Source organism: Diadema antillarum, unplaced genomic scaffold (assembly GCF_040938485.1).
Source record: "Diadema antillarum isolate AM-2024a unplaced genomic scaffold, OU_Dant_1.0 scf00000017, whole genome shotgun sequence".
NCBI lineage: Eukaryota > Metazoa > Echinodermata > Echinoidea > Diadematoida > Diadematidae > Diadema > Diadema antillarum.
The window spans coordinates 2,626,812-2,654,629 of NW_027270906.1; the positions used below are offsets into that span (position 1 = coordinate 2,626,812).

A 27,818-nucleotide genomic window follows, 5' to 3' on the forward strand; every position below is an offset into this window, starting at 1 on the left:
AAGTGTTGGTTCTAATCCTTTCTAACATAGATGTCTAGTGTTAGCATGCAGCGGGTACTGCTTTATTATTCAAATTCATGAAATTCTTTTGTTGAGATGTTTTCATTGCAACTGAATGACAATTGCTCTACGTCGACGTAAATAAGCACTGAATTGATCAGTATTTTAGTAGTAGCCATGATAGAAAATCATGGGTGTACATACAGTATTGATTTGTGCTTGGAAGTTAAAGGTCAAATTCACTTACGACATCAGTGACCAATGGGTACGGCAAACACGATATAGACCTAACCATATCTCTGTTTTCCTCTACTTTTAAATTTGTACAACAGGTTATTGAAGCGAAACATAGGTCTAGTCATTATTTCCAAGCTTAACTTCTACAATTGACGGGATTCGTATGTTGCAGCAACCAAGCATTTGGACCCAGTGACGGTGAACTTTCAGTCAACAGAATGCCAGCGGCTGCAGCAGGTCAGCTTCCCCTCCCACCGCTACAGACCTACATAGCCCTCAGTTTCTTGTTCCTGGCCTGGTCAGTCCTGCAGGCCAGGGAGGGCCTGGTCCTACTGGAGACCATTCAGCATGAGGCAGGTCAAAATCACCCAAGCCCCACCCCACTTCCAGATGGCGTCAGTGGATCAGAGAAAATGGAGAGTGAAGCTTTGAACAGGGATGCGAGCTATGAAGAAATCCTACTTCATGGTGGAATTCTCAAGGGTATGTATTTGTTTCGACTGGTGACATGGTATGAGATAGCAGGGGTTCGGCTAGTGTTATGCTATGTTTACTCCATGTTTTCCACGGCCATGGCAATCACATTTCACTAATTCAGGCCACCATCTGTGGACAAATGGGATGGACTTGAGACAACACAGGGGATGGGATGGGCAAACCAAATAGGTAGTGATTGCCGTGGATGCCATGTCAGATTTTTAAACTTTTAAGATTTGCCACGACAGTCACGGTGCTGATAAAATGTAACAAAACATGACAGCTTGTAATAGACTCTAACAAAACTTGGAGGCGGTCCTGAGTGGGACGTGACTGGAAATAAGTGTAGTCTGGCCTGAACAGATGTGAGAACGACATCTGATAGCTACATGTGCACTGGAGCGAGGACTGCAAAAAACAAGATGAGAATACAGAAGAGAAAATGAGGAGACTTTATCCCATCTACCCACAGTGCACTACATTTCAGGCAACAGGCAAATGGGGCTGCCATGGCTGCCGGGAACATAGTGTAAACGTAGCATTAGCTACCCAGTAGAGAAATATTTGGCCTGTTGATGTGATTGCGTAATGATGTCAGCTTTCTAACTAGAGAAGTGAAATTGGTGATTTATTTGATTGAGATAAAACTGAAGCAGGAAAAGAGGTTCAATTACCAGCAGGAACAGTGCATGCCTGTGGTAAACATTTATCAACATGGACATGAGATAGAAGAGAAAATGGGTAGAATTTTGTGTATACATTTGTACATAGGATATCCTTTGTGGATACTTTTGTTTGGTCATTGGCAAAGGCTGGTGCTGTGTCCAATATTGACCTGGGGCCCATTTCATAAAACTTGTTATCAGTGACAACTGCCACATTTCTATGACAAATTTGCTCTCAGCCAATCAGATGCAAGGATTTCGGTAGCTTGTCACATCTATGACAACTTGTCACTGATGACAAGTTTTATGAAACGGGCCCCCGGAGGCACATTCGAAACAAGATGATCAGCTGGAATTTACTAGCCGGCTTGTGACAAGTGGAATTCACTTCCGAGATCTGTACTGGGGCCCCAAATATTTGATGCAAACAATGTTATCATTATGAATTCAAGAGTGATATTGCACGAGGGTGGTAATTTGTACCATGCATTTAACATAGCACCAAACCTGTATTATGTTCTGTGCTAAAAACATGCATGGTAGGGGACTGCTAACTGATGATAATGCATACATGTATAGTAATATCTGTTTGATGGTTGACTGGTAACAGTTTTGATGCTGGAGAATAAATTGATTGTGAATGATTCAGAATTTTTAGAGGTACATGTATGTGTAATGTTCAGTATTGTAAGTTTAACCCGTTGAGGACGGGCTGATTTTGCTACAACACGCACTTCCCATAGACCCCTGCTCGAGTATACTCGGGACTCAACAGGTTAGCGACTCTGATCTGTCAGGTTTGACATTTAACCTTACGCGTGCATGTGGTGTGCTCAGGCGCTGAGGCAAACGGCTTGTTCAAGCTGCTTTATCAGCGTTCAGTTATCTATCCGACCTTGACCAGCTGTGTGGAATATAAGCAAGTTCACTCAGGTGTAGCAATGTCCCTCAGTCCAACAAGAAGGCAATGGTGACTCAGTGGAATGGGGGGGGGGGGGGTAGATAAACTCTTCATTGACGCTAATCAGCAAAGAAAGCACCCTAGTGTGGAGGCCAGCTGACAAAGTACAGTCAACCTTGCCTATAAAAGTCAAATCTATTTGCACTGAAGAAATAACTTCGACTTAGAGAAATTTCGACTCAATTAAGAGGGATTAAAATCAATAGAGAATAAGAGAAGAGGACTTGAAAAGTACCTTCATCTTTGGTGATTATTCGACTTACGTGAGATTGACTTAAGCAAGGTTGACTGTAGTGCAATGGCAAAACTAAGTATTGATGAGCACTGGGATTTCATTCATTAAATGCAAACACTTAGAATAGCTTTGTGTAGTAAATCACAGCTACATATTGTGACCAAAGATGATGATCCCTGCATACAGGTTGTAGATGCATAATGCCAGTCTGTAGTTTCCAGTGTATATTCTTGTATGGATAGGCAAGTTATAGAAAAGTATACAGTGCACTCCCGTTACAACGAACACGGTTATAACGAAATTTCGTTATAACGAAGGAAATCTTTTGGTCCCAAAATTATCACCATTAAAGTCTATGGTACAAAGTTCGCTTATAACGAACACGGTTATAGCAAAATTTCCGTTATAACGAAGTCTTTTTCGAGCGCCACAGACAAAGAAAAACAAAAGAAATGTGCTCCGTTATAACGAAATGCAAATTGCTTTCGAAAATACGTAGCGGAAAGAGCATTTATAGCGTCTCTGCATGGGTGAACGCTTCACACCACTGTGTGTTCGCTCCTCGTGTCACGCACAGTTTCTGAGGGGAACTTGCGTTTATTAAATTGTAATGCAGTTATCCCATCACATTTCACATAGCTTTCCAGTGTATGATGAGTATTCAGCAAACATAATATGATATATATACGTGGTTCCTTGTTTTCGTTATATATTGTATTTGTTCGGTTATAACAAAATTTCGTTATAACGAAAGAAAACTGCCGGTCCCGAGCATTTCGTTATAACGGGAGTGCACTGTACTGTAAAAGCTGTTATTTTCGCAAATGAGGAAGTCACAGACATTTTCGCAAGATGCTGTTTTCTCTATTCGATGCCAGTACGTAAATTGTACCCAAGTGTGTGGCAATATTTTTGTGTGATGTTAAATTCGCAGCCCAACAGTGACTTGCAAAATTTGTGAAAATTAAACTCTCGCAAAAATAACAGCTGTTACAGTGTGCACAGTTGTGTGTTAATGGAGGGTCTATTTTTATAATGCCTCCACAACACAATTTTGCAGAAAACTTTACATAAATTGATAATTTATTTCCAGTATGCATGTTGTGTGTTTACCTTGAATTACCATGCTGAGTTTGCATCGATATGAATAGTACCTGACAGAGAAGAGCTGATGTGATTTGACAGCAGAGAGTCAGAGGTCATAAGGTCAAGGTCAAAAGGCTATGATGTGTAGTATGTATACATGCATGTTTTCACAGGAGTTGTCTCAATGATCTGTGTTGGATCCAAACACATGCCTAGATTCCTCTGGGGGAGAACAAGAGCAGCCTATGTCTAGACTAGATGGTGACTCTGTGGAAGGGGAGAGAAATGAGGTCCCAGACCCGGGACGGGACGTCATCCAGGAGATCGCAGAGGCCCAGGAAGCCGGGGAGGCAGGAGCCCCTCCTCCGCCGCCGGACCACGAGGCGGCCATCTTGCAGAACCTGTCACTCGACTTCGGCATTGATCCCGACGACAGCGACACGGTCAAGATCATGAAATTGATGCTGCAGGATTCTCTCTCTGTGGTTGTAAGTCACATGCTTTGTCTGTTTCAAAGATGCTAATTATTACTTTTTGGGGGGGTAATATTTTGTACTTTCTTTTTTTGTGAAGAATACTGTTAGTCTGAGAGCTGGCTGCTGGTCAATTTACCCCATCAAGCCCAAAAGGTTTGACCCCTCAGAGTTGCTGGGGCCACCCTCCTCATTAAAAAAATGCCCGTCAGCCTGGTCCCTGAGGGCGGGTTCAGCCCCCAGGGACCCCCCGAAAAGGCCCTCCGGCGGGTGTAATTTACCCCATGGAGCCCATGGACCAAACTTGGCCTATATGAATGTCCTATGGGTGTACATAATCAAAATATAAAAACTGACAAAATATCTGGTCGGGAAAGGGGTTGCCAGACCGCTTGTTTGCAGGCATAAAACCTTGTTTTTGGTCAAGGAGTCTGCGCCAAGACTACACTGTCCCATAGGCCCTGTACTGTAGCGTCTCCCAACAGGCTGACAGACAGTGCCAGTTAGTGTATGTAGTAGTCTTGGCGCAGACTCCTTTACGCCCAACAAGGGTTATTGCCTGCAAACTACCCGTTATACCCTGGGACCCAGGGTAGTTTGCATGCATAAATTGACCACACACACACCCACCCCCCCCCCCACACATACACACATACACACACACACACACACACACACACACGCACACACACACATACACACACAACTATGTTTACACATGACTCTATGTACAACTGTATATACCATAACACTAAACATGTTACAATTAAAGGACAAGTTCACCTTCATAAACATAAGGATTGAGAGAATGTAGCAATATTAGCAGAACACATCATTGAAAGTTTGAGGAAAATCGGACAATCCGTTCAAAAGTTATGCATTTTTGAAGTTTTTGTGCAGTAACCGCTGGATGAGAAGACTACTGCAATGTGTGAATAACTTAGATGTCACATGCGTACAACAATATAAGGAAAATATAAAGAGAATTTCACAAAATTTCATCTTTTGAAAAAAGTACACATTCCCCCGACTCGTTATCGACAAATGTTATGGGTAATATCATTCCCCCTGCCTTTAGAAAGAGGCAAGTCAAGTGCTCTTTTATTATGCGAAAAAAGTGAAAATATGTTGAATTTTCTTTACATTTTCTTTATACTGTTGTACGCATATGACTCACAAGCTGTAGTAGTCTCCTCATCCAGCGGTTCCAACACAAAAATTTTAAAAATTCATAACTTTTGCATCGATTGTCCAATTTTCCTCAAACTTTCACTGATGTGTTCTGCTAATATTGTCGCATTCTCTCAATCCTTATGTTTATGAAGGTGAACTTGTCCTTTAATAGGTTTCTCATTAATGCAGCCATAATACCTAAATGTCAAACCTATAAGATGTTCATACCTTTTGAATGTTTTACATGGATACTATCAATACACCTTTAAGGAACACTGAAGAAATTTGAAATTTGTGTGAAGTTGTATTATGTTTTATTGGCCACACAGCCTACTCTTTCTGTATGATGTATTCACCTTATGAGACTCAAATAGAGCTTTTCAGAAAATGCTGAAAAACCTTTGTTGTGAGTAAACTTCAGTTTAAGACCAACCACAACAGTGCTAAAGGCCAGTTGTATAACACATTTAAGTAAACATTTTCATCAACCGTGCATTAAACATAACTCTAATAAAGTTTATGTCAACAAGTGGGATGTAGCTTGGATTACTTCTTTTTCTCCTGCTTGATATCCTCTTTTAGATACAAATAACAAGTCTCAATCCTAATATAAGATTCCTTTGAAAACCTCAAACTAATAACTTTTTGTGTTTTTGGCTGATAAAAACCACCCTTTGATGTATAAAATAGGCAAGGATTACAGCATCCATGCCAACATTTCCTTTATTTGACTCTAATAAATTCCAAATCAGAATAAACTGCATAACATAAGGAAGGAGCTTAATGGTTTTGGAAATGATATTGATCAATTTTCTTACTCAGTAGTGCATGTCACCTCATAGTTTTGGACAAATATCTGCATATCTATAATACTAATGAACATGTAATTACGGTGTTCTATATACATGTATTTCTTCCTTGGAACCTCAAATAAGAAGCTTCACAATAGAATGCTAACTTTCTGTAATGGAAATAAACAGGCCAAGAGCATTTACTTTGATCTTGTGTTCTCTTCATCTCTTCAGCGCTTTTTTTTTTTTTTTTTGTGGTCATCTTCTTATTTCTGGAGATATATTTTATTTATAATAGTTCCCAGCCCCACACAAATGGTGTCACATACTGCAAACACTGCCAATGACCGTGACCAGTACACACCAAGTTGAAACATAATAGCCCTCTTTTTATATAGCATATAGGCTGAAAGTATTAACTTGGTCTTGTGGTCTCTTTATATCAGCAGTTTTGTCAACTCCTTATTTCTGGAGATACACTGTACTTCATCTTCAGTTCCCCAGCCCCACACAAACAAAACTCAACCTACGGTGTCACACACTGCAAAGAGCGCATCATAGTATATGATTGCCGTTAACCCGGGACATATACACACAACGTGAAACATAAAATTACCAGCTAATTGAAATGTTAGCTTAATTTCTTTTCTTTAACAATAGCATGCACGTTGAGAGCATTTACATGTTGTGTTCTCTTTTATATTAGAATTTTTGTCAACTCCTCATTGAGATACTTTGTCTACCCCCCTCCCCCCCCCCCAAAAAAAGATAATACTTCCAGGGTGTCACATACCATATACAGTTACAATGTAGGTCCTAGTTCATATTTATGATTTAGTTGCCATTCAAAACCATGGCAATTACACATCAAACCATGCATCACACTCTATGGAAGACTAAAGCTTACATAAATTACGTATAATGTAGGCCTATAATAAGCATTGCACATGTTTCAGTTGCAGTCTTATGATTCCTGAACTGACCAGTATTTGGCATGAATTTATTTCATATAATATAAAACATAATTTCACATTTTAGTCTATCATACAGTATAATGCTTGATTTGAGAAATTGAAGTCTACTCACAACAAAGGGTTTATTTCAGCATTTTCCATATATACATATATATATATATATTTGTCTTATATGGTGGATACATAATAAAGGGTAAGCAGGTTGTGTGGCCAGTAAAACAGAATACAATTTCACACAAATTTCAAAATCTCTTCAGTGTTCCTGCTTGAAGGTTCACTGATAGTATCGATGTAAAACATTCAAAAGTTATGAACATAATAATTATAGGTATGTGCAAGGTATCATGGCTGTATGGAGAAACCACTGGTCATGTTTTGTGTTACGCCTTATGGTATTCTTAGTATACATAGAGTCATGTGTGAATGTGTGTGTGTGTGTGTGTGTGTGTGTGTGTGTGTGTGTGTGTGTGTGTGGGTGTGTGTGTGGGTGTGGGTGTGTGTGTGTGGTCAATTTGTGCATGCAAACTACCCTGGGTCCCAGGGTATAACGGGTAGTTTGCAGGCACAAACCCTTGTTGGGCGTAAAGGAGTCTGCGCCAAGACTACTACATGCACTAACTGGCACTGTCCGTCAGCCTGTTGGGAGACGCTACAGTACAGGGCCTATGGGACAGTGTAGTCTTGGCGCAGACTCCTTGACCAAAAACAAGGTTTTATGCCTGCAAACAAGCGGTCTGGCAACCCCTTTCCCGACCAGATATTTTGTCAGTTTTTATATTTTGATTATGTACACCCACAGGACATTCATATAGGCCAAGTTTGGTCCATGGGCTCCATGGGGTAAATTACACCCGCCGGAGGGCCTTTTCGGGGGGTCCCTGGGGGCCGAACCCGCCCTCAGGGACCAGGCTGACGGGCATTTTTTTAATGAGGAGGGTGGCCCCAGCAATTCTGAGGGGTCAAACCTTATGGGCTTGATGGGGTAAATTGACCAGCAGCCAGCTCTCAGACTATGTAGGTTTCATTGAAAATACTGTATTGCAACACATGTCTTTTGTAGGAAAGGTAGAAATACTGTTTTCCACTCAAAAAATGTGCTTTTCAACCTTTAGAATACTGTAAAAGTGGATATTTTTGGGCAACTAATTTTTCGTGCTCGGCGGGGTAAGAAGAGTTTCGCATGTTTTTAATTCCACGTAATCAAGACATCGTCTGCTGGAACATATGGCTTCAGGTTTGCGCGAAATGCGCGAAAATTTCAACACTGCGAAAATTTCCACTTTTACAGTACTGCAATGCTACTTAAAAAGTTATTATTCCCTGCTACATGTATGTCATATATAGAGATATTGTTCATCAGTACCTGACATGCACTTGGTAGAGAAGCAGACCATTTTTACCCAGACTACTTTCTACTCATACATGTGCATACTGGTAGTTAGCAAAGGTAGTGTACATTTTGTCTGGTATATCTTGAACAGCTGTGTGCAGTTGTTTTGTCTGCGGGTGTCAGACTAAATGTCAACAGTGATATCTCAGAACATGATATTGAATGTACAGTATGTGACAATGCCATATGTCAGGAACCAGGAGTCAGTGAAATAATGGGCTGGATGTATTGGTAAACCTTAAAATGAAAGAGATTTGTCGATATCATTTGTGGGCGTATGTTGGTTATGAGACTTATGAAGGTCTGCATAGTTATGTAGTAGATTACACACTTCCATACTAAAAACAATTCCTTCCGAGAGAAAAGACATGTTATAAGAACCTGTGTATAGCGGCCACCTTTCTACAATGGCTATTTATTCATCTCTCTTGGGTGGCCGCTATAGACAGGTCTTACAATTTTTTTAAAAATCAAATTATTTCCAAGCTGGAAAAAAGAGGGCATCAGTACACAATTTCCAGTAAATAACCACATGGTTTCAGATCTCCTACAGGCTGTGTACATAGGTGCCCACACAAAGTGATCATATGTGTGTGTGGAGCTACAATTTGTAGCTGCCTCTGCATTAAAGCAATAGCTCTAACACAAAGCAAAGATCTCTTAAACCAAATGTTGTTATGACCTCTCTTTGTGGTCATAGAATTTTTATTCAAGCAGCTAGAGCTTTTTCTGCATCACCAACCAACCAGTCTGAGACTGTCATTCTGAAAGTGAGGCATGTAATGGGAGAAAGAAGTTAGAACTTCATTGACTGAATCCCAATTATGTTTGTTCTTCACGCAGGTTGTGATCAACATGTCATTGTGTTGTCTAATCCTGCTTGGGAAGGCTATCCAGCACATTGTGTTTGGAGAACTCAGGGTCATAGAACGTCAGGTAAGATAGTGACCTTTGGGTTACCTTCTGCATGTCTGCTAGTCCCCGTACCTACCTACCTACCCCTCCCTTCACTACCCGTGAAAGACTAATAGGAGCCCCTGCTCTCAAAAGACAGTTGGGAGCTCTCTAATAATGTGCATACACATTGTAGACAGATATTGAGGGGATATGTTAATACAGTGAAAGAGAACAAGCCCCAGTTTAAAAGGGATGGTATAGCATTGGTGGAGTTGGAGGTTGAGATTTTAACTCTTTGCGAGATACTAAGAAACCACATGTGAAATGTTACAGAGCATACAATTCTAATAGGAATTAAAAGTCTATTTGATGAAAATGGGTTTTGAAATGGCTGAGATATCCAAAAACAGAGTAAAACAAAGCGATCCTAATAAAAGATAGGTCCCATCTTTTATTAATTTTTTTTTTTTTTTTTTTTTTTTGGGGGGGGAATATCTCAACCATTTCAGAACTAATTATCATCAAATCAACATTGAATTCCTCTTTGAATTACATGCTCTTTCTGATTTCATAAGAGGTTTCTCATTATCTCACCAAAAAAATTAGAAATCTGAAACTAGGTCTCAACCAAAACTATACCATCCCTTAAAATGTATTTCATGAAGCAAGCAGGCGATTTGATCTAATTCTTGTACAGTAATCATAATGTGGCACCTACTAACTTGAAATCAATTGCTCCAGGAACTGTAAACAACTTGCCAGTGGAACTCCCCTTCATGAATGATTGGCACTTGAAATACTATTCACTATTGTCTCATTTAATTCCCTTTGCTTCTATGTATACAGTATTGTGCTCTCTAAAAATGATGTAATATTATGCCAGCTGTACATTTCATGCACCACTTGCTCTGTGTCCTTCACAAATAGAAGCCATGTATGTGTCTCAAAGAAAAGCAGTCAGTGTTTACAGAATCAAGGATCTTCAGCTGAACTTTGATCATTTGAGAATCAAACAATTCATTTTACTGTATTGTCCTACCAGAAGCATGTTTATCACATCCTGCCCTCAAACTAGCATATAGATAGAAATCATGCACATGCAGTTTTATAATGTCAGAAATTTGATCTTCTACATATGAGAATTAAGTACTTCAAAATTGCAGTCTCAAATATTTTTCGTCTCATCTGATGTTTAGACAGGTGGCATATGTTTATATTAAATGCTGCTTGTAAATCAGGGTATTTGCAGCCTTGTTGCATTTTATATAAAAAGATTATAATGGTTTGGCATTGTAATGTGATATACGTGTATTTAGGCATGTGGCCCAAATTTTTCCATAGTGATGTCATAGAATCTTTTTGTACTTTTCTTGCTAAACAAGACATTTTGTGTGTGGACAAAATTGTGCATTACAGTGGTATCACTACTATTGCAAAACAGTAATACAATTGAGTGCAGTGGCAGTGACTGTAGAGAATAGAAAAAAATTCAAAACAATGTCATGTTCCCTTCTCAACATTTCTAAAGTATACAGAATAAGAGTATGAAGTTCATGAAATATTTCTGACAATTGTTGATCTGCATTGTATACAACTAACTTGTAATTCGACATAACATCATGGGAGTTGCATCATGGTCGCAACTCCTTCTTTTTTTTGTTCTTCTTTTTTTTTGAAGGAGTCTCTCCTGCAAAAAGTACCTCATGGTTATGCTTATGAAATAGTGCATCACGTAAGTCTGCATGGGATTGTGTGTGAATATCCCCTATGATAGTACTGGTAATGATTTTTTTGTTTTGTTTTGTTCATCTCACATACAGCACCTACGTGACAAGCTGTGGAACTTCTCGTTCTACAAGCTGATTGTGGTGTTTGGAGTTCTCAATGTGCAGACCCTGGAGGACCTCATCCTATGGGTCAGCTGGTTTGCCGTCCTGGCCTTCCTTCATGGGTTTGCCCAGCTGTCCAAGGAGAGATTTGAATATGTGAGTCCAGTTTTCTCCACAGAGATATTTCTCCTCTCCACCACTAGAGGACAAACTATACAGTGGAGTCAGTGATTTCATGGGGGCTGCCATTACCTACTTAGTAATGGCAGACTTTGCGTACTGAAGTAACATTTTTACGGCGCGTATTACACGAACTTTTGAACTTTTACGCAAGTAGGCACTTCTAGATTTGGCTGCTCCTCAGTTGCTCGTTTGCTAGCATGTTAGCATGAGGGGTGAGCCTACCACCTTGTCGTCTTCCAAGTGCTCCAAAGTGCTCACAAAGCAATAGTACAGGGCGTATGCATACTCCGCACTCTAGCAGTTACTGGGGAAAAGCTCTTTGGTTTTCTCCCATGTGATCATATCCAGTGAGGGAATTCACTTTGACTGGCAGTCCAGCTCTCTTCCACTTTGAGGCCATTTTTGCAAAATATTCAACTCTCAAGTTTGACTTTCTCCAACTTAAGATGTACTTTCTCCCAATCAATATTTAGCTTTCTCCAGCCAAACTACATCTCTAAACAATAAACTGAATTGAAACACAATTAAAGTATTCATGATCTTTATCATTGGATTATACTTCATTTAATGTTGTTATATGTGTTAGAAAATCAGGCTAAGACAGCACCAATGCCCATCTGTAATGGTAGATCTGGACCGTGGCTACAAAGGAGCATCGTCATCCTTTATGCTTGTGTTGTGCGTGTGTTCAGACGATTAGAGCCTCCAATATGCTAAGGGACCCAGGCTGGAGAATCTGCAGTTTGAGAGATGTTTGGGTTGGAAACTACGACTGCACTTTTCAAAACTGTAAATGCTAGCATATTGAAAACCCTTCAGATTTACCAGCTTTGCCATAAGATGCATGAATCTTAGTGTCCAGCTTTTATGTCTTAGGGTCAGCAGTGGTCAGCTAGATGGTTTTTGATGGTACACTTCTTTTTTTTACTAAAAGGCAAGAAAATTAATTTGCAAAGCAGTGTGAAACTTACAAATTCTTGTCTGTAGCTGCTGGTTAATTTGCTACTGTCTATTTATGCTGCAATGTATGATACCCGGGCTGCTTGGGTTGGCTCTTTCTGGCACGCCACTCTTCCGCTTTCCACTTCCATTCACTCGTCCCACATCAGTCATCATAACCTTGATCATCACATACTGATGCTCTGTACCCACACTCTGCTCTATAGCTGGTACGGTACTCACGCACACAAACTTGCGACGAATCACAATCAATTACTAGTACGTGTACTGTGTGGTCCACTGTGACTGTGTTCTTTATTAAAGCATCGTTTACCTCTGTCTCTCTAACGATGCTACACTTGACTTGGACACTTGAGTTGAGACACCAGCATCAATGATGTTAACACGATAAAATTCTCCACTGAGCTGCCTGCATCAACCTGATGTTTTACGTCCTTACTTGTTATCGAGCAGAAAAAGGTGCAAAAGTGGAAAAGCGGTGCAAAGTGGTGAAGTGGAAAAGCAGAAGAAGTAGGTTGAAAGATTGTGTGCCTCCCCCGGGTCACAATCACAGCATCCCCTCCCGTATTCTGTTAGCCGAGTCCTCTCTTCTGTTTCTACGTACTGCCTATTGCTATATGCGTTTCTAAGATCCGACCACAAGGTGGCGCTATTCCTGTTAAATCTGCAGTAACATTGTCTTTTACTGCAAATAAGATTTTAATTTAACATAATCTAAAAAAAAAAAAATAATAATAATAATAATTTGCACGGCAGTGTGAAACGTATCAATGAATATACTTGTCTTTTACTGCAAATGTGATTTTATTTTACATATCAGGCCTGAACATGAAGTTCAGGAGAGAGAGATAGTGAAAGAAAATAATTTGTTGGCACTTTATGACAGTTTGAAAACAAAGTCTTTCTCTCTCCATCCAGTTATCCTTCTCACCTACCACGCCAAACAAGACTCACGGCCTGGTGATTGGATTGCTGCTCCTTATCCTGGGTGTGACTGGGTTGCTCATGGCATGCAGCTTTTATCTGTGCTACCAGTTTGACTGGAACTTCCTCTTCTTCATGCTTGCAGAGGTAAAACATTAACCCTGAGAATCTTTATTTCAGTCATTTGTGGCCAATTCCAATTACTAGCACCCCATTAGGTCCCCCTCCCAAGAAGATGTGTTTAGGATGAAGTTGTGTTTTAGAGTTACTTAATTCAGATGAGCCTTATCTACATGCAGGCCAACGTAAAGATCTCAAAATTTGTATAGTATAAAGATGTATTGTAAACATGGAACTTTAAATCCCTGTCTCTGATTGATGTATCTGCAATAGCTTTCTTGTGCACATTTTTTTTTTTTTGTAATACATGTCTTGAGGGCTTGAATTTTTGTGTGAGTCTGTGTAAAAAAAGAAAGAAAAAAAAAGTACTTTTGTAAAGTACTTACATAATTGATTTAAAATATCTGCATGAAAGCCCAAGATTTTAGCTTATAATAAACAGTAATCTCCATCTTTTCTGTGCTTGGTATCTATAAGTCCAAGTGTTCAGAAATCTTTGTGTAAAGCAGACCAGAATTATGCAATTACCTGGCAGATTGAAAATGCAGAGATTTGCACTTTTATGTAGCACATGAGATGCCAGACCATAGTTTTAGAAACCCAAAGAATACCTTAGTTGCATGATGTTATAATAATAGACATGTAGTATGTGTGTTCAATAAGTCAACGCTTTCACAATTGAGTTTGTGACTTGTTACTTCATAACCAAGATACGAGTCTCTAAGGAAAACATATCAATATTTTCTAATTTCTACGAACTCATCTTCAGCAAGTTTTTCTGTAGTTCAGCACCAGTTGTGGAGATTCACAATTTTTGGAATTTATGTACATTGTAGAAATCAGCAATGACATGTGACCACTTCCTTTCCTCACAGAAATTGTTCTTTCCAAAGGTATATAAGGTTTCAAGGTCTGTTGCAATTAAAGAGATTTACCATACGTCTTATGTTATCTCTAACTGATACTAAAAGGCCAAGTCAATTTGATCGAGGTCTTTCCCAGGAGAGCAAATGGCTAGTTCACCTCTCACTGACATTATGAGGCAAAGTCCAGTCCTGTCCTGTGTAATTTGTGTTAGTACAGTGCTGAAATGTAAGTAGAGCTAATCTCATTTCAGTGGAGCCATTTTTATCCAAAGAACAAAAAATAAATATTGAAATGAATATACTTAGATGAGTGGCAACATTCATACAAAGAAAACATAATCAAACAGAACTTAAAGGGACTGTACAGTACTGGTTGAGGTGGAGATTCATGTTTTGAACATTCCTAAGTGAGATAATGAGAAACCTCTTATGAAATATGAAAGAGCATGTGAATTTAAGAAAGATTCAATGTTTATTTGATGAAAATTGGTTTTCAAATAGCCGAGATATCCAAAAAAGTGATGATAATAAAAGGTAACAGGCCACGCCTTTTATTAGGATCTCTTTGTTTCACCTTGTTTTTGGATATCTCAGCCATTTCAAAACCGAGTTTCATCAAATAGACTTTTGATACCCCTTAGAATTACACACCCTGTGACATCTTGTAGAGTGGTTTCTGAATATCTCACAAAACGTTAAAAGCTAAATCCTCACCTCCACCAGAACTGTACACACCCTTTAAAGATGCGCTGGTGATGGATTATACAAACTTTCGATATAGATGATATTTGTCCACTGTTCACTTAACCACAGTGTGGCAATTTTGATTTCGACAAACATGATATTGAAAAACATAATTATATTGATCACAGTGTGTATCAGTGTAAATGTTATGCATTAGCTATTTGCATTCAGATGTACTTGTATGATGTAAAACATACTTCTTGACAAAGAGAAATTGACAGCAAGTATCAAAATTCACTGTGCAGCCCTGATTTATGATAAAGTTTGATTTTTGTTATGTTTTTCTAATAAATTATAGTTGCAATAGGAGCCCTTTTTTTTTTAAATTAACAATAATACATCAAACTTGTAAAAGTGCAGGCTCTATGTGCAGGTAACAAGGCCTTTAAAAACAGCATCACTTTTTTTTCCTTTCTTTTTTTTAAAGCAAATTTTTGGTCACAAGGGAGATCCAACAAATGCATATAATGTTCATGTCAAATGCATAAAGTGAACAGGTATTTTGGTGAAGTTAAATTACCAGATTGTCATTCTGGTATTTGGTTTGTCTATCAGGCTACTCCTAGAATGTTCGGTTCATCTATCATGCTACTCTAAGAATAATTGCAATACAAGGTCTTGGCCAACTCATCTCTATTCATATCTTTTTTTTCTTCTTTCAGTGCTTCTTGGTTGCTGTCAGAGCCATCTATGTACTGGCGAGGTGAGTATTGATAGGTCAACCTTTGTTGTGTTATGCAGGAAAATTGTAAATTTTGCCGTGTCAAAGCATTTCAAAATCACTGAATGATGATACAAAGGGAGGCTCATGAGAAAGCAAAAACATCATGTGACAAAAATGTGTAATATGGCATAAGAATATGAGGTTAAAAAAACCTCTGTTTCGTTAATATTTGTAGATCAACTTGAACATCATGAATTGACTTTTTACGTCCAGCAATATGTTGCATGTTACTTATGGTCAATGAACATAGTATTGAGTCGATCATCGGAGAAAATGCTACGTATAGAGATTAGAGTTACGTATAGGGAATAGATTTCCATATGTCGATCCCTGAAATTTAGTTGTTCTGTTTGTTTGTTTGTTCTTAACTGCTCTGGTTAGAACGAGGATTAGGATTAGAATAGATTTCCATCTTCAGAGTTGTAGCAACCTTGATACCATCAAATCTAGACTGAAGACCTATCTTGTGAAGCAACTTGTGAATGATATGTGACATATTGTGGGAGCCGGGTGCCTATGAATGTTCTTAATGGATAATTGGTGCTTTATAAATGCTGTTCATTATCATCATCATCATCATCATCATCATCATCATCATCATCATCATCATCATCACCATCATCACCATCATCACTATCATTATCATCACCATCATCATCACCATCATGTTGAGCGTTGGGATTGATTTGCCTTGTTTTTGTGTTTTTTTTAAACCACTCTTGTTAGGTATGCGATCCACCTGTATGACCTTCACCATGAGGGTGTATGGGAGAACAGGGGTACCCTTATCTACCACACTGAGCTGGTCCTTGAACTCATCACACTCTCCCTTGACTTTGTGCACCATCTTCACATGTTGGTAAGTAACTCAAGATTTTTTTCAGTGGAATTGTGTTAACATTCAGGGTTAAACCCACATACGAATACCCTGCAATTAGAAATTGACAAAATACTCAACATTAATACTTTTAAAATTGCTGATAAGCTTGCAATACCTCATGCTTAAAGGCATAATTTACCATTTGCAGATGAAACAAAATCCCAGCATTAGTACTTCAAAATAGTTCTAAAATGTGAGTAAGGGATAGAAATAACCAGTGTAAAAATTTGAACCAGTATAATCGATGTTAAGCATTGTTAGATATACAAAATGCAGTTATGATAAAAATGTTTTTCAGATTAAACTGTCTACAGTTATGGTTTAATGAGAAGAATAGTGATATCTCCTTATATTTTAGGCTTTATCACAAAAAAATTACATGGTAGGATGTTTTGTGATACAACTGACCTACACATATGCATCAAATGTGATATCTTGAACATTTTTTAAATCACGCCTCCCAAAGGTAAACAGGACCTTTAACTCTGATGGGCTTGTACAATACGGTGCTGCTAAGTACAATCATTCTTCGTATCCAGAAATTTTTGCAAGTGTGTAACTTTGGCAAAGTTTGCAAGAAGACAAGATTTGTGACAGTCTAAACTGTTTACCTACACAGTTCATTTAATACCAGTGGCGATTCACGAAAGGTTAATGCCGAGAAAATGGTTGTTGGCTCCGATTTGCAAAAGTTTCATCTGGTTGTACAGTATTTTCTCATCAATCCCTTCCTCTTTCCCTCCCCCCAGCTGTGGGTGAACGTGTTCCTGAGTATGGCCAGCCTGCTCATCTGCATGCAGCTGAGACACCTCTACTATGAGATCCAGCGCAGGGTTCAGAGACATCGCAACTACCGCCGTGTCTTGGTCAACATGGAAGCCAGGTATGTGGCATGCCCCCCTCGAGAAATACAACAGAGAAACACTGTCCTGAATAAATTTACAAATTACAGACAAAACACCTACCCAAGATGTAACTTACTGTGTACAGGAATACTTTGCAGTGTTCTTATTTTTGCAATTATTATGTTCAAAATTGACAGCTCGTGAAAATTTTGCTACCCAAAAAACAAATGTCCTGATTATCATCTGTGTGGAGAGAAATCACTTGATTTTTCCCTGTAAAGGGATACACTTGTTTCTCATTCCAGGACTGTACAACTGATCGCAAATTCAATCATTTATGAAATCATTGGCAAAATTGTCTTACCAGTCCCAATTAAAGGGACGCAGTCCTCACGAAATAAAAAAAAATATGTTGTTGTTGGTACCTCAAATGAACTACTTTCATCAAAAGCAAACTTTCAAATCACCAAATAAGCTCATACATTTCGGTTAAAAAAGTGTGACTCTGCAAATGAGCAAGTCTTGGCGGAGAGTCATACGTCATCGATGCACAACTCTTTCCAGCGGTGTTCTGCTCGTCATGCGTACGCTCCCTAGTTATTTATAAATACATGTTTACTATTTATTTTTATATCAATTGTATATATAAATAAGCTTGAAATATTTTGTTTGAAATAATAAAACCACATATTGTCACATTTTATGAAAAAATCAGATATGATCATTTTGCACACTTAAATTGGTTTTCTGAGGCACGGCTGTCAACTTGAGAGTAGGGCATCAATGACGTTGCACCTTTTGGCAGGCTCTTACACGATCGCTTGCAGGAATTATTTTTTAAAAATCGCCTACGGAGACAATTTTTGATGTCCACGCGTATAAATTGGTGAAAGGTTATATTTTTTACTCTTCTTAATTATCAGTACAGTGAAAATCTCAGGACTGCTTCCCTTTAATGGAACATTATGCTGGCAAGATGTAGGCATATGCAAAACATACATCTTTTGGGGATGTTCACTTTGATGGAAATTGCTTGAAGGTTTTTATTCACAGATTCTTCAGAAATACGAATAATTTTTCACCTGTCTCAATCAAGTGATACAAAAGTTTGGGAATCACTCTTGGAAACTGATTTACAGTACTCGTCAAAATGGTGAGATTCGTGTTTTGAATCAGTGTTAAGAAAGGAAAAAGGAGTTTTGATAGTTATGGCTAGAAATGTAAAATGGGTTGTACTTGCTTACAAATAACTTGAGGAAGGAAGACATGAGACCCCTGCTGCCTATCACACATCTATGAAAGAAAGCGAGGTAGCTCTGAACTTGATTCTTGGTGGTTGATACACTATTGGTCACATTCCTGTCAAGCTTTCAACTTTTATGTGTTTGCAGGTTTCCCCGAGCGACAGAGGAAGAGTTGGTTGCCAATAACGACGATTGTGCCATCTGCTGGGAGGAGATGCGAGGGGCCCGAAAGCTTCCCTGTAACCATTTCTTCCATGAGTGAGTAAAAAAAAAACCACAGTGCCCCTAAAAGCCGTGTTTGTTGTAAGCCAGTTTTGCACCATAGAATTTAATGATCATATGGGACCTGAATTCTTACTTTGTTGTAACATGATTTTTTATAGCTTTGTTGTAGTGTGAGTGCCTTGCGCTAATATCAAGGAAGTTTTATTCTGTATGTGTGTTGTTGTAAGTTTATGAATAAACTCATATCATGATATGTGTATGAGTTGTAAACAGAATTCCAATGACATTGATATTATGTTGAAATAGCATAATTCCTGATTTATTAAGGATATATTTTAAAGACTTTAAACCAGCACATGTAAGTGAGTTGTGTCAGGCAGAGTGAGAGTATTTGAATACCATATTTGCATGAAGAATATATATGTTCAATGTCCTATAATCTGATGGTATTACTTCCACAATTTCTCCTATGCCTACTGTTTAAATTACTCCCAACCACTGCAGTTCTTGTCTTCGATCCTGGCTGGAACACGAGACCTCCTGCCCAACCTGCCGCCAGTCCCTCAACATCCAGACCACGCCCTCACGCCCCTCCCCCCAGAGGATGCCCAACAGACCGCTTGGCCCCGGTGCCAACCCCGCCATGATGGGTGGGGCAGAGGCACGCCCAAACCCACCCGTCAACCTCCGGAATCACTTCTTCCATTTCGATGGTGAGCATTCCTTAATCTTCTTTAATACATCTCGTATTGTGTGCATGTGTGTTAGAGTCTGTGTGTCCCTTGTGCAATCCTTAAGATCCCTTGCATAAGCTGATATATTGCGGAGGTAAATTCAGACTTTTGCTCAGAATAAAAACTGGATATCAAGGGATATCAATGATGATGGCCTGTGAAAGGATAACGCAGTGCTGATTACACTTCTTGTGCACTCTATGACATTGATTCTAATTGATTCTAAAACTGTAAATTGTTATGATGAAATGACTGCTCGAAAAGTTTCAATTTTAGTGTATAAGAGATCCGATACTTAATGTATGACAAGTAAAGGTGTTTTAATTCCACTGAATTTGCCACAAATAATTCTTGCCATAGGATTATATTTCATGCCCATTACTAAGAGAAATGATTTCATATGTATGTACAAAACATATCTACCAAAGTGATGATGTTATGTAATGCATGTTGACTCCCCACATGTTTTTGAAATACCTCTGGCAGTGTAGGATAAGCAAAAATGGAAAAGTCAAAACAAAACTCTGTTGAAGATGTATGCATTTTCTGTCCCTATTTCCTGTGAGCTCTCATCTAGTGGATGACATAGTGTCCTGATTTGATTTCAAATCTTTTCTCGTCTCCAGGATCCCGCATCTTCAGTTGGCTTCCCAGCTTCTCGGTGGAAGTGACCCACGCCCACATGATGGGCAACCAGACCGCTCACACTTCACAGCTGGACAACATGGTAAGACACCTTGCCTTCAGCACTTATTTTCTTCTTAGTGAGGTGTAGATTACTTTGTTGACACCCATTTGTCATCCTCTGGTAGTCACCCAGTTCCTTTTGTCTCCATCTAAAATTCGAATGTTTTTGTCTGATACACTCCAATCATTTGATGTTTTAAAATGAGGATTCAGCTCCTGTTGTGTGTGCTATTTTTTTCAAATATTGTCGGCTGAGAATGATAAAAGCTTTATATTGCCACTAAAGCCATAGTGTTCGAGGCCACTTAACGCCCTTCTCATTCTCAGCCGATGATATGTAGTTTTATTTATCCCAACTGTGTTATCATTTTGTTTAACATGCTGCTCAATTTGAATTAGTGAGAGTCTTGTTTTGAATCGATGTTATAATCTGGTGCTAGTGAGAAATTTAGTTGAGATTTATAAGTAACTTTGTACACTTGTCCAGAAATTTATTTAGTCTGCATTTGCATGTGTGTTTGTATGTAGTTTTTGGCATACATTTTTGTATTATGTATAACTTAACAATATTCATCCTGTGCCATTAAGCATGACAGACAGATAAAAAAGAAGTACAGGGCAGATGAATTCATTTTTTTTTTGTCACACTCAATCACTTTACCACTTTGCAATCTGACAAGTGAAGCTGATATAGATTTTTGTGACTCAGAAGTGTCTGATTGTTTCTTTGTTTTGTGGAAAAAAAAATTCAAGGCGAGACAAGTGGCCCAGATGTTTCCCAACGTACCCTACAACTCCATCCTGGCTGACCTACGCATCACTCGCTCCATTGAGTTGACCGTTGACAACATCTTGGATGGGAGAGTGGTGAGTGCTTGAAGAAGCCATTGCATTATTAGCTCATGTGCACATTTTAGACAATGACCTTCCTTTTCTCTCATTTGGTTAGGCACTTAGCAAACTTAGTTTTCAAAGGGACATAATGCATAAGTTTTCCCAACATGACAATTCGTGGAATTCATGTTCAAAGAATGAACATGTGTAGACCAGGTAACCAGAAAGGCTTGTCAATTGACACTTAGTGAAGCATCCATTTTATTGTTCTGTATTAAATGCATTAACAACTTTCTCTGTCATTTTTGCCAAATACTAGGTTTTAATAAACACTTTGTTACTGTCACTTTTTACATACAAGGGCTAATATTATTATGAATAATCATGACATTACAGTTGCTTATCTCATTGAACTTAAAAACCATTATGCCTGTTACAGCAAATTACCTTTTTCTGCTCATGCGCAGAGTGAAACTACCAAATGGCATATAGATGACATTTAACACTGCCCCTCAAATACCTACAATATGACTTCCCCCTTCTGCCCTTGAAAATACTAGTGATGACCATGTGTCTTTGTCAAACAACTATCCATTTTAGCAGCATCCTGATTTTTTTTGAAGTGTCCTTAAATCTATGATTGTGGTATCCACTTCAGTGGCTGTAAATCCATGCTGAGTTCATAAATGCCTAACTTGCTGCTTCTTGCCCCGCCAGTTCATTGCATGTCACAAGTCATGTACTCTTAAAGGGAAGATAAACCCCAAGAGCAATGTGGATTGAGTGAAAGCAGCAACATTAGTAGAACACATCAGTGAAAGTTTGAAGAAAATCGGACAATCGATGCAAAAGTTATGAATTTTTAAAGTTTTGGTGTTTGAACCGCTGGATGAGGAGACTACTAGAGGTTATGACGTATGAGTGGACAACAATACCAAGAAAATATAAAGAAAATTCTACAAAAATCCATTTTCCATGAAAATTACAAATTCCATCAACTTGATATTGACATATGTTAAGGGTAGTAATTATTCCCCCTGCTTTCTGAAAGCGGTTGGTCCATTGCTCTTTCATAATTCTAGAAAAGTGAATTTTTGTTGAAATTCCTTTATATTTTCCTTGTATTGTTGTCCACTCATACGTCATATCCTCTAGTAGTCTCCTCATCCAGCAGTTCCAACACCAAAACTTTAAAAATTCATAACTTTTGCATCGATTGTCCGATTTTCCTCAAACTTTCACTGATGTGTTCTACTAATGTTGCTGCTGTCACTCAATCCACATTGCTCTTGGGGTTTACCTTCCCTTTAAAGGAGACCTCCGGATGATTTTCAGATTTTTATATTTGAACAACTGTAAATTAGTTATACTGAGGACAGAGTTTCAGAATTTATGATGATTGGGATGAAGAATAAGAGCATTTTCAAAATTTATAACAAATTGCAATGAACAAGGATGATGACATGACAGGGTCACCATAAAAATGCATGAGTTGGGACTCAAGGAAGCAGAACAAAAGAGGAAGGCATGCATAGATTATACACAGGTGAACTCGCAAACAAGCGGTATTGTCATGGAATTACACTGCTACATTTCTGAAATATGTGAACCTTCTATATCATCATCCTTGTTCAGTGTAATTTGTTTAAGAGATTTCAAAGCATTGTTTCCCTGCTCAAAAACCACTATAAATTCCACAAATCTATACATGGAGTTGTCAATTTATGTAATACATGATGTGAAATTTTGAAAATCGTCTGGAATGTCCCTTTAATTAAGAGTGTAATCTCCATGACCTTGCAAAGTAGCTCTAGGCAAAAGGGTTTTGGTTGGATTGAGTTTGTTTGCTTGTGACACCGACTAGTCTGATAAACTGAGTATGATATACAATTAAAGGAATGATGCAATGCTATCAATGTAATATACCAGGAAAACAAACAGCAAAAGGGTAAATAGCTAGTATGATTTCATAGACCTCTTGAATTATTTTTTGGTAAGTTTCTAGAGCAGTTTCACACTGTTCCCAAGTATTAGTATAAGTGTAAGCAAACACTAAAGACCAGAATATTCCTATCACAATGTCCTGCGATATCCAGTGTCACCATTTTATTGTTTCTTGCAGTCTACGTTCAAGCCTTCACATCATCAGCAGTGCAAGAATATTTAGATCTTCAAACACAAAGTCATCCTTTTATGACTAAGAGTTCTGTCATTGACTCATTTCAAAGATCAAACCATGTGATAGCATTTCATTAAAAGTGAATTTCACAGTGATGCAAGAATATGATGCTGATGTTTCAGTGCTTTCAAATTCTCCTCATTGTTTCATGACCAACAGGCGACGATTGGACTGGGAAATGATGCTGGGGGTGCGGCTAATCCTGGAGGCACACAGGGAGATACCTTTCCTCCCTTCCAGCCCACCCAGAACCCCACCCAGGATGACGAGGGTGGGATGCTATACCGACAGACCAGGCAGCCAGGGGAGAGAGAGGTAGGGGAGGGGTCCGGAGTGGCAATGACCGATGGTATGGATGGATCGGAGGACAACGCAGCCAACTGGAGTAGGCCAAATATTGGGTGAGTCCTTAGTTCCTTGATCTTAAAGGTATTGTTTACCATTGGGAGCAGTGATTTAAAAAAGTTCGTGTTATCACATTTGATACATATGTGTATGTCAGATCTATCACACAACATCCAACCGTATAACAATTTTGCAAGAAAGCCTGGAATATAAGGAGATATCACTATTTTTTTTTTCTAAACCATAACTGTAGATGGTTGAGTCTATAGACACAATTTTATTTATAACTATTGTTCACATTTTGTATATTTAAGAACACTTAATATTATGAAGAAGAAAATTTTAACATTGGTTGTTTCTATCCCTAACTCACATTTTAGAACTATTTTGAATCACTGAAGCTGGGTTTTGTTTTGTCTGCATGTGGTAATAATGCCTTTAACCACTCAATTGTATAGCAATTTTCTGTACCTTATTGATAATTGCTGTGAGGGGAATGCCTATTACAAGCCGTGCTGTTAAGCTTCCCCTTCATTTTCAACATTATTTAGTAAATAGCATGCAGCTTGGCTTCACAACATATGATATTGTGGGAATGTACTACATTTTGATATGTGCAAAATTATGTGTATTTTTTTCCAATTTTTTCATTTTTTTTTTTTTTTTTTGGGGGGGGGGGATGGAGGCATGATATGTTCTGTACATTTATATTTTTGTTGAAAATTACCCTGAAATGAATTAATGAAATGAAATGACATAGCCGTAGCAGTCTTTCACAAGATATTGGGATCTTATTAGACAGAAATAAGATAAAACAGAACTTTAAATATAAGTGACAATATATTCTGACGACAGATGAATAGTGATGTCTTATATAGCCATTTGGAGTACCATATCCACCAGCGATAAGGCTGCACTAATTTTTACCGAAATAAAGCAGTAGATTTAAAGTGTAGTCTATACACCAGTACAGCCAAATCATGGTCTGTCCAATCCAGTGAATCACCTGCTTGAGCAACACACATCATGTCTGGGACTGTGCAATATGCCCATGAGCAACTCCATTCAACTAATAAATCAGTCAATCATACTAACAACAAATAGATCATGTGGGTACAACAATGAGTTTGGAAATCTATGTCATACCTATATTTTGACACTATCTGTCAAGGAGGTTGTGTTGGTCAGTGAATTGAGGGTACTATAGGTTATTACCTCCGCCAAGGGGGGAGGTTATGTTTTCGTTACCATTGGTTTGTTTGTTAGTTGGTTCGTATGTCCGTGTGCAAAATAACTCAAAAAGTAGCAAACGGATTGTAATGAAACTTGCAGGAAAGGTTGAGAATGACACAAGTACCAAACGATTAACTTTTGGTAGTGATCCGAGAATTTTGGGGGAATTTATGAAGAATTTTTGGGGAATTTATGAAGGATTTTTGATATTTTGGCAGGTAGGGTCAATGAACTAGGGAGTTCAGGCTGCGCGTATTTGAGGTTTGCATGTGCGCACAAAAGCGCGTGCTCTAGTTTCTTCTAGGGCGAGGCGCGCTGTGCAGCTGAGGGTTTATGACATAACAAAGGCTTCTATATTGGGAAATCAGGCGGCTTTCTGTACTTGGGTGGAAATCACTGATCTCAAACAAGATCAGTGCGGGTGGAAATGGGCTGCATGCTTGGCGGAGGTCTGCGCTCTCAGAGTGCTTTTCTAGTTATTACCTGTATCAGGCATCTGAGTTGTGGTTCTTCAAAATTGTATTCCCCTCGTCTTACGCGCGGGGTTACGCGCCAGAGGGAGAAGAGGAACAAATTTTCCATATTCCCCGCTTTGACAAACGCCTATGGGATTTGCGTGTTAAAAACGAGGGGAATATAGCATCCGGGCACTTAAGCTCCCAGTGAGGAAAATTTACTGTTGATGACAGTTTCTTGCAGAGTAGTTTCACGACGAAGGGCAAATTCCCATAGGTGAACATGTAAAACTTAAAGAAGATTGCTGTTACTGTGTGAGCCTTGCTGTTTCTATGTGCGAAGCATACCTGAGTTTCGCGACAGAGGGCAAATTCCCATAGGTTAACACGTAAAAATAGGAAACGATTCCTGCACCTATGTGAGTTAGCTGTTATACGTGCGCCACATACCTGAGCTGTGTATAGGGATGCAGCGCGCGGTGTGATGTAGAGCAATTCTAGTTCAGGCAATAAATGTCGTTTCCCCCTCAAGGCCAGGCCATATTATATTAAGGTCCACCTCTTTGTCCATGTGATTCCCTCCCTGAACTGCCCAGGTTGTCCAGCAGTGATGGTGAGACAGGGACAGAGCAAGCCAGTGACCAGCCCAGACCTGACGGGGCAGGAACCAGTTCAGGATTCCCAAGCTACTCCAGCAGGTTTTCAAAATCTTCGTCAGAGAGAGAAAGCATGCTGAAGCAGAGGAAGGAGAAGATGCTGCAGTTAGCCAGAAGGTAGGATGAGTGATTTGGATATAAATAAATAGAAAGATAGAGAGAGAGAGATGGGTGGAGGGATGGATGGATGGATTTGATAGATAGATAGATAGATAGATAGATAGATAGATAGATAGATAGATAGCTGGATAGATAGATAGATAGATGGATTAGATGAATAGATGGATTAGATAAATGTATAGATAGATCAATAGAATATAGATAAAAAGATGAGAAGATGGATGGATAGAGATTGATAGAAAGATAAATGGATAGAAAGATAGATGGTATAGATAGATTAAATACATCGATGGAGAGATAGAATGGATAAGATAGATAGAAAGATAGATAGATAGATAGATAGATAAAAAGATAAGATAGATGGATGGATAGAGATAGAAATATTAATGGATAGAAAGATAGATTGTATAGAGAGATTAGATACATCGATGGATAGATAGAATAGATTAGATAGAAAGATAGATAGATAGATAAAGAGTTAGATAGATAGATAGATAGAGAGATAGATAGATAGATAGATGGAAGGAAATATGAATAGGTGTATGTGTATGTGTTTTTGTAACCCCCGTGTACAAACTCTCCTAGGCAGAAAGAAGATTGTTGTATGGTGATGTTGCTGTAAATGATTCTCTCAGGCAGGGTCTTGGCTTAGAGAAATATCAAGAAAATATGGTTCAAAATTGAAAGATATGTCATTGTTTTATTTGTAAGTTTAGGCATAATACTGTAAAACGAGGAATTTTCGCGTGCACTTTAATTTCGTGAATTTCACGAGTGCCAAGATTCACGAAATTCAAATGCACGCAAAAGTTCTTGTTTGCACTATATGCATTGAACACCAGTAGCACTTCACGAAAATTTCATGCCACTAAAAAGGCTGTCAGTTCCAATTCGCGAAAATTTCATGCCGCGAATATATCATGTTTTACAGTACATGCCATTTCCTGAATTACTTGCTGTGCATCAGTATATTGTTTGGTCTGCAGAGATTAGTAGCCTTGATGTGTGGCACAAGATGATGAAAGTAGAGGATAAATGCAGGAGAGAACTACTCTTTACACCACACTGTATGGTTAACCTTTTCTTACAGAAAATTTCAAGAGAGAGAGCAGCGAGAAATGGCAGAGAGCCAACAACAGCTGTTACCTCCATCAGCATCAACATCATCATCATCATCGTCAGCATCAGCGTCAACATCGATGCCAGCAGCCAGTCACCTGTTAACCTCGCTGCCTGCTCAAGACCCCACCCCTTCCGAGGTAGAGCCTACCATCTCCTCCCACGCCCCGCTGGCCTACGGAGCAGCGGCGGGTCAGACGGAGGAGCAGAGGCAGCGTCTGAGGGCCGCCACGTTGGAGGCTGCCCTCCGCAGGCTGCAGCAGCAGCAAGCTCCACTCTGAGCGTGTGGCATTGTGGGAACTATCGTGAGCTCGGCATTCTGGGAGCTCCCATAATGAGCTCTATGTTTAGAGACATGCCCGCTACGATGGAGGAAAAATTGAACCTTGATGAATTTCCGCACCTCGGAAAGCATCGAAGTGCCATCAATGAAGATGTGAATTCTTCCACAGATTTTTGTTTGATTGGTCGATAAACCGATTGAGATCACTGGAAAGAGAGACAAGGATTTCAAGGGAATTGCTCAAAAGCAGAACGGAAAAGTCGAAACTTG

The 27,818-nt window shown here is 39.0% G+C and overlaps 1 protein-coding gene across 1 annotated transcript; it reads left to right on the top strand.

Annotated features, from left to right (window-relative positions):
- The first annotated feature begins 361 nt into the window (after positions 1–361).
- LOC139725637 (E3 ubiquitin-protein ligase AMFR-like) lies at positions 362–27,546 on the top strand. Its single transcript, XM_071636731.1, has 15 exons — positions 362–720; positions 3,878–4,149; positions 9,306–9,398; positions 11,180–11,344; positions 13,250–13,402; positions 15,648–15,688; positions 16,436–16,568; positions 17,339–17,472; positions 18,826–18,936; positions 19,408–19,616; positions 20,264–20,364; positions 21,078–21,191; positions 23,497–23,738; positions 25,967–26,143; positions 27,237–27,546. The coding sequence occupies exons 1-15, from the start codon at positions 456–458 to the stop codon at positions 27,544–27,546; spliced, it is 2,520 nt and encodes an 839-aa protein (XP_071492832.1). The 5' UTR covers positions 362–455.
- The last annotated feature ends 272 nt before the right edge of the window (positions 27,547–27,818 follow it).

What these genes read in the sequence shown, in the direction of transcription:
- LOC139725637 (XM_071636731.1), top strand. Translation starts at nt 456, where the DNA reads ATGCCAGCGGCTGCAGCAGGTCAGCTTCCCCTCCCACCGCTACAGACC. An exon ending in AGGATTCTCTCTCTGTGGTT is followed by an intron (nt 4,150 to 9,305) that starts GTAAGTCACATG and finishes TTCTTCACGCAG; the next exon opens with GTTGTGATCAACATGTCATT. An exon ending in ATGCTGCAGTTAGCCAGAAG is followed by an intron (nt 26,144 to 27,236) that starts GTAGGATGAGTG and finishes CTTTTCTTACAG; the next exon opens with AAAATTTCAAGAGAGAGAGC.